The sequence below is a fragment of the Ips typographus genome, linkage group LG1 (genome assembly GCF_016097725.1).
Source record: "Ips typographus isolate SLU linkage group LG1, UJ_Ityp_2.0, whole genome shotgun sequence".
NCBI classification, from domain to species: Eukaryota; Metazoa; Arthropoda; class Insecta; order Coleoptera; family Curculionidae; genus Ips; species Ips typographus.
The window spans coordinates 14,584,144-14,598,284 of record NC_138422.1 but is presented as its reverse complement, the minus strand read 5'-3'; the positions used below and the strand labels follow the sequence as shown (position 1 = coordinate 14,598,284).

At 32.8% G+C, this 14,141-nt stretch overlaps 1 protein-coding gene across 3 annotated transcripts in view; it reads right to left on the bottom strand.

Moving 5' to 3' along the window:
* Positions 1 to 14,141, bottom strand: part of LOC145727272 (neo-calmodulin-like) — a 60,743-nt gene that overhangs the window by 28,343 nt on the left and 18,259 nt on the right. Inside the window, exons 1-2 of one of the 3 annotated variants that reach the window (XM_081976791.1) lie at positions 12,216 to 12,352; positions 3,383 to 3,599 (exon numbers count right to left, since the gene is read on the bottom strand). The exons of 1 other annotated variant lie outside the window; for it this stretch is intronic. In XM_081976791.1, the coding sequence (XP_081832917.1) occupies positions 3,383 to 3,475 (93 nt within the window). In that variant the 5' untranslated portion in view covers positions 3,476 to 3,599; positions 12,216 to 12,352. Of the gene's footprint in view, positions 1 to 3,382; positions 3,600 to 12,215; positions 12,353 to 14,141 lie in introns of those variants that run through there. One more of the 3 variants, XM_081976796.1, reaches the window with a different exon arrangement.

Genomic DNA, 14,141 nt, shown 5'->3' with positions numbered 1-14,141 from the left:
AGGGAGTTTTATTAAATTTTAGAATTAAAGAACAAGGATAAAATAATGTCAGAAGACAGTGGATAAGGATGAACTTTAGCCGAGGGGTGACATGATAATGCGCGTATTTCAAGGATAATGAAATCCTGAGACCGTCTAGCTAGATCTTACCGTGAACTTCGACGCGTTATCGTAAAAAAAAACCATAAAGTGCGACTGGAAACGGTTCAGATAAAACGATTCCCCGTCGGGATAACTGAAAAGTCTCAATTTGAAAAATCGATGCTTAAACGCGGTAAAATTCCCAAAAGTGACAGGGACCATTCGCGGAGGACTTGGGGAAGGATTCGGCGGTTTTTTTTTTATCGCACCCCTCGCCCCTTCTTATAGGTTGCCGTGCTAATACGGGTTGTCATAAATGCTAACACCTGGCTGGAAATGCGGTAGTAAAGTCTTCGTTAAGAAACGAGCAAAATTTTACACCAAAATAGGGTTTTATGTACGGCCTTTTTCTCTCCAGACCTGGCATAGACTTTAGAGGGGTGAGAGTAATTTTATGTAAAAGTTTTAGTGCTTTTGTTAAGATAATAAAAGTCAGGAAACACAAAAATACATTAGTTTTATGTGACTAAAGCAAATTATTAGGTCTAGGCCATAAGTCAGATGTATCTCAGAAAATAAGAATTGTGCAGGCTGGAAAAAAACTAATATAATGAAAACAGTAACGAAAATTTGTTATTAATTTTGTTCTGCTGCTATGGATTTTGTAACATTTTTGTAACTATGGATTTTGTCACAGAATGTAGGACAAAATTTTCTTATGGGTATCTATTTATTTTAGATAGTAGCGCTAAACAATGGTTCAAATCCATTAATTGTTGAACAATAATGTGACTCGAAGTCACGTCAAAGTCAAGAATTTTGTCACGATCGTCATCAATTTCGTATTAGTAAGTGTAAAATTTACTTTAAAAAGAAATCTTCATATTTTGCCTAATTCCCTTGTCATATCGTTGTAATGATGCCGGTTTCAATGATGTTGACAGTTGATTAAAACAGGATAAATAATATTTTTTTAATTTTTTTGGTTTGACACTTTACAATATCGGTCAAACGTACAAAGTCTGTCACAAAATAAAGTCCATATTTAACATTTGTTTTATTTTTATTAGTGATTGATCTCGGTCTGATGATGACTTGTTAGGCAAAACCTATGTCAGAAAAAGATGTTTTTCAGTTAGGTTAGATTATAAGCAAACATTTTTTGCTGTCCTCTCTGTCAGATCCGGATGGTCGATAACATCATTAAATTGTAAGAAAAACAAGACAAATTAATTCGCTGTTAACCAAACAGACTCTTCCATAATGCTCTCTACTATACATTGAATATTCCACTATGACACTTTCGTCAGAATATTGAATGTGAGCACAGATACGTCGAAATTGAAATTCATTGAAATTCAATAGCAGAATTGCGTTTAAGATTCAGCTTACGGATCAAATGCAACTTGAATGGTCTAAATCGCGAATATGGCTGTCGGAGATGAAATCTTATATGAAAGGAATATTGGCGGAATCTCTCCATTACAAGAACGATATCGCCTTAATGTTTGTAATACCGCAATACGTTGGAAATTGGCAGAGTTATATGGGAATAGAATTTCTGGTTATTATACACATTGTGCCTCGGGAATTCTAAAGAAAGAGGGGATAAACTCCTTCGAGGTTGACGTGTTAGTGGCGAAGAATGTAATTGGGACAGTCACAGAATAATTAACTAAATTTCAGTTTTTTTTTATTTCAATGTAATGAACGGGGTAGAAAAAGAGTTGGGACACCCTGAATGGAATGTAGTCACATTTGCCAAATTCCAGTCTGCTTGATCTAGTAAAGGAAAGTCTAGAAATTCTATTGTAACGTTTATTAAAAGATTGTCTAAATAGGCTTTTTAATTGTAGGTTATAATTTGCTAAATTATTACAAAACGTTTGACAAAATTTTAACAAGATTTTTTAACAGACTAATGTTTCATGTAAATAAAAATTATTGCAATTACAATAGCCGGTCAAAAAGGTAATGAGTTTCATATTTTCACCTTAAATGCTGTGGAAATTATGTCTTGTATCTTGATGAACGGTGTAAAATATCACTTTCGTTCGTCTGTCAAATATCGGATTGGATGGTGTGCTTTATGAATTATGATGGTTCAGTTTTTCTCTCTGTGACAGTAAATTTCAAATTTTGTTGGCCAAGGTTGGTTAAATAAAAAAAGTTTTACAGAATTTTATAAGAAAATCTATCTGGATTCAAAATAGTTATTGTTGACTGATTTTATTTAGATTTTTCTTATACATGATTAATTTGCTACGGCATACAGTTATACTAATCTGCTAGTCCTATTCGTCACCCCGGTCAAAAGATATTCTAATTTAATATATTCGATGCATATTTCCACCCACATAAATGATTAATAAACTCTCGTAAGATCTTTGAGTTTGATACGTAAATAGCGAATTGAATTTTCGCTGAATAGGTGTTGTTTTGCAGACGGGACACTCCTATCTACAATTTTCTATTATAATCCCACGTTTATTCAGTATTGTGTGCGCACCTTGAATGTTTCCCAAGTTGAGGCAAACTTCCAAATAAATAATGGGCTTTGCAGTTGCAAACTTGAATATCTGCCCGATTTTCGTCGTAAACAAGGCGGTACGATGAATTAGCATGGTTTAATGGAGGCACCCTCTAATAGATATCTGTGTTGTTTCCGTTTCGAGTTGGTAATCGTCGTGATGAGGATGTAATGCGATGTGGAGTGGGTTTTTCGTTGGAATAAAACGGCAAAATGGAAAGAGCGTAATCAGCATTTCCATTTTCGCTATCGTTTACAGTTTTAAAAAGAGCTGGATAGAATTTGGCCGCATCAATTAGTTAGATAGAAAATAAAAAGAAAAGAAACTGTTGGGTTATAAATGTTATCAGTTTCAGGTTGATTTTCTCTCTCATTCTTAGTTGGCTGATTTGAAGCATTTTCATTATGCCTGTAAAACATAAATTTAAAAACATCTCTGCAACGTACTTTTATAAGTGATATTTGATTAACAACATTGACAACAATAAAGGACACACCATAATTTAGTAAAGCCGAAATGAAGACTAAAACAAAACTGTTCATGCTAGGAGATTTTTTACTTTTTAAGACTTATATTCACCAAAAAAGCAAGCACGAGGAACATTTGATATTGTGCCCACATGTTCGCTGGTCATATTGAAGATCGTTCATATCAAGAACGTATTTTCGGTCAGAATTTAAACAAAGCTGATCAAGCTGATCATAAAAAATTAATGTTTAGTTATTAGAAGATACACATCTCTATAATCCACTACTAAATAAATAAAATACCTTGCTTCTGGTTCTAGATGGAATGTATTCATCTTTCGATTTCCTCCTTTTGTCTTTCTCCTTCAAAATCATCCGAGCAGCAGCAAACGCCATAGTACTGTTGCTTTTAAAATTCCAGTCTTTCAATTACACCGTCATTGTTTCCACTAAGTAAGAAGTTTCCATAGTCTTAGCACGATTCTAATATTGCGGCTCGAATATACAAACTGCTTTTTTCCTGTTAAAATAAGGCAAATATCCGACCATAACTTTGAAACGCAATAGGGCAGGTGCGTGAGCTTTCTATCAACTTTCAGTTCGTTATCAGCACTGAAATCGTACTACTGCCTGTTTGTTTTCGGGGTCAACACAACTTTTATAAAGAATTTCTGGTTACTGCATTAGAAAATATTATTATAAAATTGGTCGTGAAAAAATACTTTTGTACGTTGTGCAAAAGTTTAGCATTTTATCACTAAAGAATCCAAATGTCATGACAGAATAGAAGCAAAACTAAATTTTGATTTGTGAGTATCTGTAATGAAAAAGAAGAGAGATGAGACGAATATTTAGTAACAAAACTTAATTTATTTCAATATGGAATTATTGGAATCCTATTGTAGTGAAACGTTTTTTGCAATGTTCGGTCTACTAGAAAACTGATTTTGTGCCTTGTATATTGAGGAAAACTGCACAATGTCATGGATTAGTAAGGCGTTTAAATTGGGATTAATGCCGTTGCTGTTTGAAGGTGACAGCCGACTCTATAAAGGTGAAACATAATAGAGCTTCGTGTTGCAATGTCTATAAGCCTTAAATGGCAGTGTTGAATTTTATTAAAACGCGAGCTAACTTTGTTAGAAAGTTCCTGAATAATGGATGAGGGTTTTAATTTCGTTACAAATTTGAGACGGATTACAAAGCGATTTTAAAAACTCCAAATCGGCTTACGTAACCAGCTACCGTTATTTCATCCAGTCCTAATTGGAGGGAAATACACAAAACGACATAGAAAACGCTTACCTCAAAACGGGGCTTTTAATTCAAACAAACCTACGGCTGACGTAAGCTGAATTGCTGTATTAAGACCCGTTTCCCATACAAGGTGCCTCTGTCAGCACATCACTAGAAATTTATCTAAATACTAAAACCAACAAGGGCAGTTTATCTAAACGGTACACCCTGTACATTTTTTCAAATTCTAGACACATTTCAGGTATTGTATATTGCTACAAAAGTCATCTTCAGAAGGTTTCAATATTTCATTTAATGCAGAAAAAGAACTAAAAGCAGTAGCAAGCAAAAATTGGTCATAATCTCGTAAAAAAAGTATGTGGTAAGTTCAAGCAAAGATTCGCATATTTCAATTTGCAGATTTTTAAATTTCTATTTTATTTCAATAACACACCTGAAAGACAGTTTTGAAGAAATGGTACAGATTGAAACAAATGGTCTCCACCATTCATAAAGCTTTTGATCAAATATAAGCCTTCAAATTTTATATATCTTTATTAAAAAGGCAATTTCCATTTAAAAGATTCTAGTTATTCCCACCCTGTAGGTACATTATTAAAAAAAATATTGTGAAAAAAAAAATGATTCCTGTAAGTAGGAATTACTCTTATTTATGTTTTTTTCCCCTCATCTACAAAAATGCTGATTGATGAAGATGTGCTAATTGGAAAGTACTACTTTTTTACCATCTTTGTTTTCTGAACTAAAATACAGATTTTAGTTTATACTACTCGTACAGGGCCTTTTTCTGACTTCCTTGTATGTAATTAAAAAAACTGTTGTTGAATCCAAAAATGACCATAAAATTTTAATTTATTTTTTTTTATTTCTTAATATGTTATTTTAATTTGTTGTAAAATTGTAAAACATATCTTATATTCTACCTTCATTTGTTTATGGCTATGATTCCAGAGTTATAATTAATGAATGGTCCTCTCTATAATTTTTTTTATCAATATACAAGGTTCGTCAAAAAACAAATTTCGAAAAATTATTACATTTTTTTTTTGTTAAAATATTTGCAGAATTTCGAGCACATTCCGAAAATAGCTAAATATACCGGGTGATTCATTATAAAAAAACACCATTATTGGCTGTAGCTCTTTTATTTGAAGGTTAGGAATATTTTGGTACCTATTAATTTTTTGATTCAACTTTTTAAACAACATCAAATGGCTATCTCAGTTTCTTTAATTACATACAGCCCAAAAAGGGGGGTTGGTCAGTCTCCAGCGAAAGACCCTATACATACAATACGTATTTTTTTAAAGTGGAGCTGTCGATACTGGATTTTTCTTGTTTTAAAATGTAATCAAAAAATCAAGTAAAGTGAACAGAGAGTATGTATGTTTATTACCAAATAAGTCAGTTATTTGTCATTTTTACTATAACACCATATAGGGTGGTGAAAGTGGATTTCAAGGGTTTCCACACTATTCGACTACTCTGTAACTGTCAAAATAACCGAGTTATAGGATGTGAAAGTGGAAACTGTCAAATTTAGTCTAAACTGTCTTTACTATCACATAACTCATTTGATTATATCACTACCATATAAATTGGTCAAAAATGTGCCATAATGACGTAAAAAAGTGTGGATAAATAATGATCATATTTTATCCTCCACAGGCTTTCATAAGTTGTAATATTTAAAACTGCTATTTGAGGTATAGTTCATTGTACCCTGTATTAAACCTTCCACCTTCGTAAGAAATATTTCATTTTAAGTCTCGTCTCTATTCAAAATAATATGCACCGGAAATTCAAACTTTAATAACGGTAAAAGCAAAATCTGCCCTAAACGCGAAAATCTCGACTACAAACTTGCTTTGAGTTTTGTCTTTCGATGGCTGCAACGTAATATAACGGCACTCCAAAGTGCGGAAGCAAATAATTTCAAAGTTTTCGACGATTTCTCGGTTGCCCGGATTAAAAAGTCGTTTATTTCTCTTGTTCGGCCGATAATGCTGTGGAAAATTGTCGGTCGATAAATGCTTTCAAAGTTACTCGGAAAAGCCCCGAATATTTGAGCGACGCGGGGGTGGAAATTTTGAATATTTCGTTTCAAAAAATGTAGTATGTATTTAACGTTTACGGCATTTTTTAATAAACAAAACTGCAGCGAGTTATTAAACAAAAAATACTAGACTTGGGCTGGAATAATGTATTTGCATTTTACAGAGAAAAAAAAGTGAGTATTTATTTAGTTGGCGTTTTGTTACTGTCAATGTAACAGCTTTATTTTTTAGTTCTATGTCCCAATTCGACAAATATTAAATAATTAATTTGAAAAAAAAAAACAAATTTGATTTAGTTTATATAAAGAAGTTTTGCAAATTTGACAACATAATGAAAATAAAATTAAATAAGCCATTTCAAAATGCAAGGACATTTTTATGAATATTTTAGGAAATCAAATTTTAGGAACACTACATGTTTAACTAACTTAGTAAATCAAGCAAAATCAGGCAGTAAATCAAGGTTTACTTCAAACTTATTTTTAGTCAAACTGCACCCCAAACAGCTTTAATTAAAAATATTAATACAACAGAATAGGATTGCGTGTGTCGCTGAAGTTTATTTTCTTCTAGAGCGCCACTGGGTAACCGTTTTTCCTGTGGCTCCGCTTTCCTGATATAGTTTTATTATTACCCTTGATAAGGTGGAATTCATTCTAAACTTGACAGAAACATGAATTGTACAATAGGGAGTTTTATATTACGTGGTGCCTTTCCTCGCGAGTTGGCTTAATAATGTGACTGAGCCCTTTTATGTGACCCATGGGCAATGAAATAGCCGCTATTCACGAGACGGTAAAAATAATAATAAATACAAATTCAGTTGATTTGAGAAATCGGCTTCGTGTTTATGATAAATAGACCTAGATAAGCGGCAACAAACGGTAACTGAATGAATATTTCAGCCTTTAAAACGGTCAACTCCTAAAAGGATTTTCCTGTTGTAGGAAGACCAGTTTTGCTTGGAGCATACCGAAAATTTAAATGCGGGAGTAGTAATAGTATATTTCATTACCAGTACAGAAATGAGGATTTTTCCGTGCGCGCGTGACAAATTCTCGTGTGAGGCGCAGCCGAACACGGGAAGTCATGCAAGAACGGAAAATCCATTTCTGGACGAGTAATGAACGATATTTTTTATTATACTTAGGTACCTGAAATCAACATAAACAAAAAATATCGCAAAAAATTATTAAGAAAATCGGGAATATTTATTTTTATTTTTAAAACAGTAAAAATGTAAGTACACACAACTCAAATTAACAAAAAAAATACAAGTAGGTAATTCTAAGAAAATTAATTTTGGACAGAACCGTTATTATTAATAGTAATATTTATTGTACAATTCATATTATTGTTGAAGCTCAATCCCTTTTGCATTTCTTTTTGTTGAACTAAAGACTCTGCTAAAGATGTTGAAGCGGAGTGTTCGTGTGTGCTTTGGTTCTCTTGATTGACTGTTACAGATGTTGTAGTTTCCAAGTTACAAGGGCTAAACAACTTCCGTGATACTTCAATTTTTCTTTGTATGGACTCTTCTATATATCCTTCTGCTACATTGGAAGAAAGCCATCCTCCGTGTCTTTTCAAAGTGAGCAAATCACCGCCGTTTTCCACCAACATGGTTGCCGAAGAGCGCCTTAGCCCATGTCCGGTATATTCTTCGGGATTTTTTAGTTTTAGGTATTTTGCAACAAGTTTTGGAATACCACTGATAGTATGGCACCCAACATGTTGAGCGTAACATCTTTGGTTTCGGTATGCAACAAATAATCTTCTACTCTCCATATGTTTAGGGCGGAGATCTGCGTATTTACGGTAAATTGTACAGGGATCGAATTTGCAATTTTCATTGGTAATGATAAAACTTCTTGACCTGTGAGTTTTTCCATCTCGTAAGAACACGACAAGGAAACGCCCATTATCTTCCACATCATCTAAACTCAAACGTATTAAATCATCTCTGCGGCATGCACCGAAGATGCCAAACACTAAAATTACTTTTGCTAGTAGATATTCTCCATCTGAAGCTTCACATAAAAATTTGGTTACTTGTTCTGCTGTAAGAATCTTGGATTTCTTTGGTATATTTCCTACAGCTTGTCGTTTCAAAACGCAATCGTTTTTGGATATTGATGGTGAGTATTTTCTTTTATTGCCAAACAACTCTTTAACATAGAGAATCGACTCCATAAAGTGGAGGATTTCATAGTGTTGGCTTTTTCAGAAAAATATACTAAAAGAATATCGTCACTCACAATTTTGATTCGTTTCTGAGTCCGCCATTCGGTAAAACTGTTATATTCTTGTTCATATCTCAACCTGGATTTCACTGGTAATAAATCTGCACTCACTTCTGCCGCTCGTTGTAAGATATTTTCGGGAATATCCCGATTTTCTTCACAATCTGAATTCATTTTCGCAAAATGTAATAAATACATAAATACTTAATTTTCACTGACAGAAAATAAAATTTGTCATTAATAAATAAATCGTTGCTATAATCACATTACTCGTTTCTTTTTTTTCTTCGGGTTGCCATAGGATATCTAGTATCATGGATATCTATGTTTATTATTAAGCGCACGGAAAGAGGGATCGGGAAAAAATTTCCGTGCGCTGTCCCGAAAATGTCATATTTACTGTATTTTATAAACAGTTGAAAATGTAGTATTTTCTGTTAAGTATAATAAAAAAGTATTTACGTAATCGGTGCTCGAGTTTTTGGGCAAATTACATGTCAGCGAACCGACTGGATAAGTACTTAATATCCTGGAAGGCTACGTTCTGAATATTCATGTAAAACCTGAACAATCCTTCTTCTACCTAATTGTGTATGCACAAACTCTCAGATTTAAACTGGCATAAAAGCAAGCAGCGTTCCAGGAAATTCCCCCGTTTAAAGTCCGTAAATACGATCTAATGAACTTGGAACATGTCTTTTAGACCTTTCTTAGGAAATGGTTGACAAAATAAGCAACAGATTATTTATGTTTCTGCAAGTGCAATGTTGTCAAGTATACGGTTTGATTTTTTGTGGTGAAGATTACAAAATGCAACTTGTAGCTGCCATTATGAATGAGAATATTTTTAGATACCCTGTAACGAACAGTGACAGCTTTACTGATCTCGTTCAAACGACTTGTCTTACGGTCACTTAATACTAATGATGGGCGTGACCGGTTATTTACCGGTAAGTTAAAGTAAAATGCAGTGTAACAAGAAAATAAAGAAGAAAATAACAAGAAATTACTGGTAAAGTACCAACTTTACCAGTAAATTCCAATTTAACCAGTAAATTTACAAGCCTAATTGAAATTTGCTTAAAAGATATCATTTTCCTGTCATTTTCAGTCAATATTGTCAAAATGAAATCCTGAAAATAAAGACTGAATAAAAGGCTGTTTTGATTTGTTATTGATAATTGTTTTAGAGATTTCCGTTTATCAATAATAAATTAAATAAAGTAAAACTTTTCTGACAAAGTGATTCTTATACCAAATGAGTAACTATCTTATAACTTTATTTATAAGAATGTAGCTTGTTCTTAAAAATTACATTTTCAGCTTTTTGTCACTTTTCTTTATTATCTCATGTTTAAATTATGAAAAATAATACGTTTTTGAGATGAGAAAAATGACGAAAATCTGAAGATATTATTATTTAAACAATTTGTAATTTACCAGTAATTTACTGACAATTGTCAAAATAACTGTCATAAATATCACAAGCCTTGTTTTAAAAACTGTAAGAAAACTGTGTTTCTCTAATTTTAACAATTTTGATATTATATAGTGACAGATATCACGTGGTTTTTGGAGGATAATTTAGCTAGGAAATCACGTAATCACTGTCAAAATAACTGTCATAAATCTCAGAAATACGTTTTGTATCGATTACTGCAAGAAAATTTTTCTAAACCCTGATTTTTGCAACTTTTAAGCACAGTTTGACAGTCAACGACAAAATTGGTTGTCAAACCCACTTGGAGTGAGAAAATGGCAGTTTTAAGCACATTTTTGGAATTCTCATTAAATTTCCTATCCAATAACCTGAAAAAACACTAAAAATTCGGTACAGGTCAGGGAGAAAAGTGGTGTCAAAGTTTGAACAGCCAGAAACCCAGTTTGAAAGGACAGTCAGGATCAAAATGGAATGTAAAATCTACTTAGAGAAAGAAAAAGACTTTCTAAAAAACACTTTTGAAATCCTCATTAAATTTACTATCCAATAACATAAAAAAAACACTAAAAATTTGATACAGTCAGGGAGTAAAGGGGTGTCATAATTTAAACTGCCAGAACCACAGTTTGAAAGGAGAGTCAGGAAGAAAATCGCCTGTAAAACCCACTTGGAGCAAGAAAAAGACTGTTTTAAATACATTTTTGAAATCCTCATTAAATTTCCTGTCCAATAACATAAAAAAAACCACTACAAAATTTGATACAGTCAGGGAGAAAAGCTGTGTCAAAGTTTGAACAGCCAGAAACACAGTTTGAAAGGACAGTCAGGAAGAAAATTGCCTGTAAAACTCACTTGGAGCAAGAAAAAGACTGTTTTAAACACATTTTTGAAATCCTTATTAAATTTTCTATCCAATAACATAAGAAAACACTAAAAATTTGGTACAGTCAGGGAGTAAAGAGGGGTGTCCAAATTTGAACTGCCAGAAACACAGCATTTGTAATTTACCCATCACTACTTATTATTTACGATATGAGTCAAAAATGAAAGTCCATTATTGATTTATTTCTTATTAAAATTATATGACTTACTTGTTATAAAGCGTTATCGAGACCTTTTAGAGACATCCTGTAGACTATAATTTCAATTAATACCAGTTTTTCAGTAGTCGTACAAACATCCAGCAAAAACGTAGACTAAAGTAAGTTTTACACTAAAACCTAATTTGAATTGTCAATTTTAAATTTACGATTTTAGTAGAAATAAAAACGTAAAAAAATCAACAATAAATAAACCATTAAATTACAATAGTAAAACATCGTACACGAGTGAAAAATGTGGGAAACTAACGCTCCTTGTATGACCGTTTACGAGTTTACTTACATTAGTGAAAAGCTTTATAAATGATAGGAATGTGTCATTTCTGTAGACATTTCATGTATATTTGAAAACTTACAACGCAAAATAAGCTTTATAAATGCAATCAATATTGCGTAACAGACGTATTTTGCTTATTCGATCTGTCATATTTACAAATTATTGACGTATGGACAAATTTGTAAAAATACACACAAAACAATCCTTTAAGTTATTTTTTTTTACACCATTTAGTTACACGGTGTCTCCAAAATGTTATTGAGACGATCTAACCCAAGTTACTTTAGACCAAAAGTGGATGATGTTGAAGATACAAAAGTGTCAAAAGTAAAATTTTGTTAATTAGAGTTTTTCGTAAATATTTTATTTCATCATCATTCAATTAAAATCTGATGTAATTATTATTGTAAGATTCAAAAGGCGCCACTTGTGGTACCTTAGACATAAAACCGCCGTAACTTTTTTGAGACACTTTGTATTTAATTCTCTAAGTTTTTTTTTTTTTATTCTCTAACATATTTTACCTAAAAAAGGTATACCTGGTAAGTGTTGATTTAACCCAGAGTTTACGAAAAACAAAAAGTAAATTGGACAAAGGTAACTTGGGTTAGATCGTCATAACCAAATTAGGCCTCAAAAACATTTTAGGGTGACTAAATAGTCACTCAGTACAGGTGAATAACAAATTTCGAATTCTGTAAATCCATCAACCAGTCACACTGCTCCAGAATTTAAATTCGGGATTAATATTTCTAAATTACCTAGCAGAAGGGGCAAATGTCGAATACTAAACCGGTGCTAATGGAAACTTCTTACTTATTAATCAGTGGCAATGAATGGAAAACGAAAAACCGATCGTAACGCACGAGTTAGCACGTGGATGAAGGGCAATTTCGAAAACTGCCAGCGCGAAACGCCAGGGATTTACCGACTGACTCCGTTTAAGATTTTAACCTATACAGCGTGTATCCGGGTTGTGCGCACGTGAAATTTGGAAATTATTTGCAAATAGAGCGAGGCGGGTATCCAGGAGACAATAGAGGTGTCACTGGACCAATCCAGTTTCATGTAGATTGATCCGGGTGATGAGTTTTGTAATCTACATTTGATAGATTAGAATTTGGTCAGGAAAGCGATTTTCAGCGAGGTTGTTCTGGGTATTAACCCTGAAATTGCCTCAATTATGCGTTCAGTCGGTATTTTGATGTAACGATATTACACCCATTGTTCAATTTACTACCAAAGTTTCTAATTAAAATCTCTAACTAATGTCAAATTTTGGATTTTTATAAGTTGCCATTTGTCAGTACTATTTAGAAATAATATGCCGCTTCATATTGTTACGAAAGCCACGTTGTTACATTAAAATTCCTAAAATTTGCTCTGAATCTAAAAATTCATTCGCCTCCTTACTTTTTTATGCAAAATGAGTCAACTTGAACATTCATTGTCAGTGTCGTAATACATTTAGGACCGTTTTTACAATAACGAGATAAATCAAGAGTAAACACTATTCTACAATTAAATTAAACAATTAACACATTTTTACAATTAAGTTACAATTACATTTAACGTATTAAATTTAATAAATTGACCATCCTGTAGGATTTTTTATTTTCTGGTTCTGGGCTTTTCAACTATGTGTGGAATTGCCTAACTGACCTAACTGAGGACAAAAGATCACATCATCAATCCTTTCAGGACTTGAGAATTTAATAATTATTGTTTTGTCTAGGGTTTTTCCGAGAAATCCACTATTTTTATGAAATATGTAAGTAACGGTGCACGATAGGTATAAGGAAGTATTAAGAATAATTCCTAGCCTTCTTGCGAGGAATTAAAAAATGAGAGTAGAGACAGGGTGTTCTTCCTACTAACCTGGCAACATAGCAAAATTTCAAAATATTTTAGAAAGAAAGATTAGACCCAACTTAGGCTACACTCGAAAATTCAACGAAAAATATTTAGCCGTTCTCTAGATACTTCTATTATACCATCAGCGTAAATCACTCTGTATTTTTAACACCAGTTCTATTAAATCACGAAAGGAAGTTGACAATCCAGAAAATGTTGTTTTACTGGGACAGTGGATATGCCCATAGCAATTACTTGTTAACTCTCTTACCAGGGGCAGTATTCTCATTTAGTCTGAAAATCCGTATTTTTAGTGCAAACATGAGAGATATACTGTATTGCGAGTTCTATCATAAATAGAATTATGTTTGCATGTATTTAATTGATTTCAACGATATCTGAGGGCTGCAATTACTGTGAACATGATTAAAAATAGCAAACTTTTTTGTTTAAAATTAAAGTAATATAACAAAATTAGTAAAGCAATAGCCCAGCTGGCAACACTGCGACACAACTTTTTTTGTTTTTGTTATTTTTGTCTAGGTATTTATTATTTGTGGTGGAGTTGTGTAATACTGTTATTAGGTTCTGAAGTGCAAATAAAAACCAACAGTTTAATTTTACAAACACGGCAACGAAATCCAGTATGGCCAATAGGCATGCTCTTTTGATTCTCATAGATTGAATCTCTCATATTTTAGGCAACCCACAATACACGAATCTCATGGCGGGATTCTCACTAGCTCCATAAAAATACGGCTCCAGAAGTGAGAAATGACGCCGAAACTTATACAATGAAAGTCATATAAGAACGAGAAGTACTGTGGAACGTT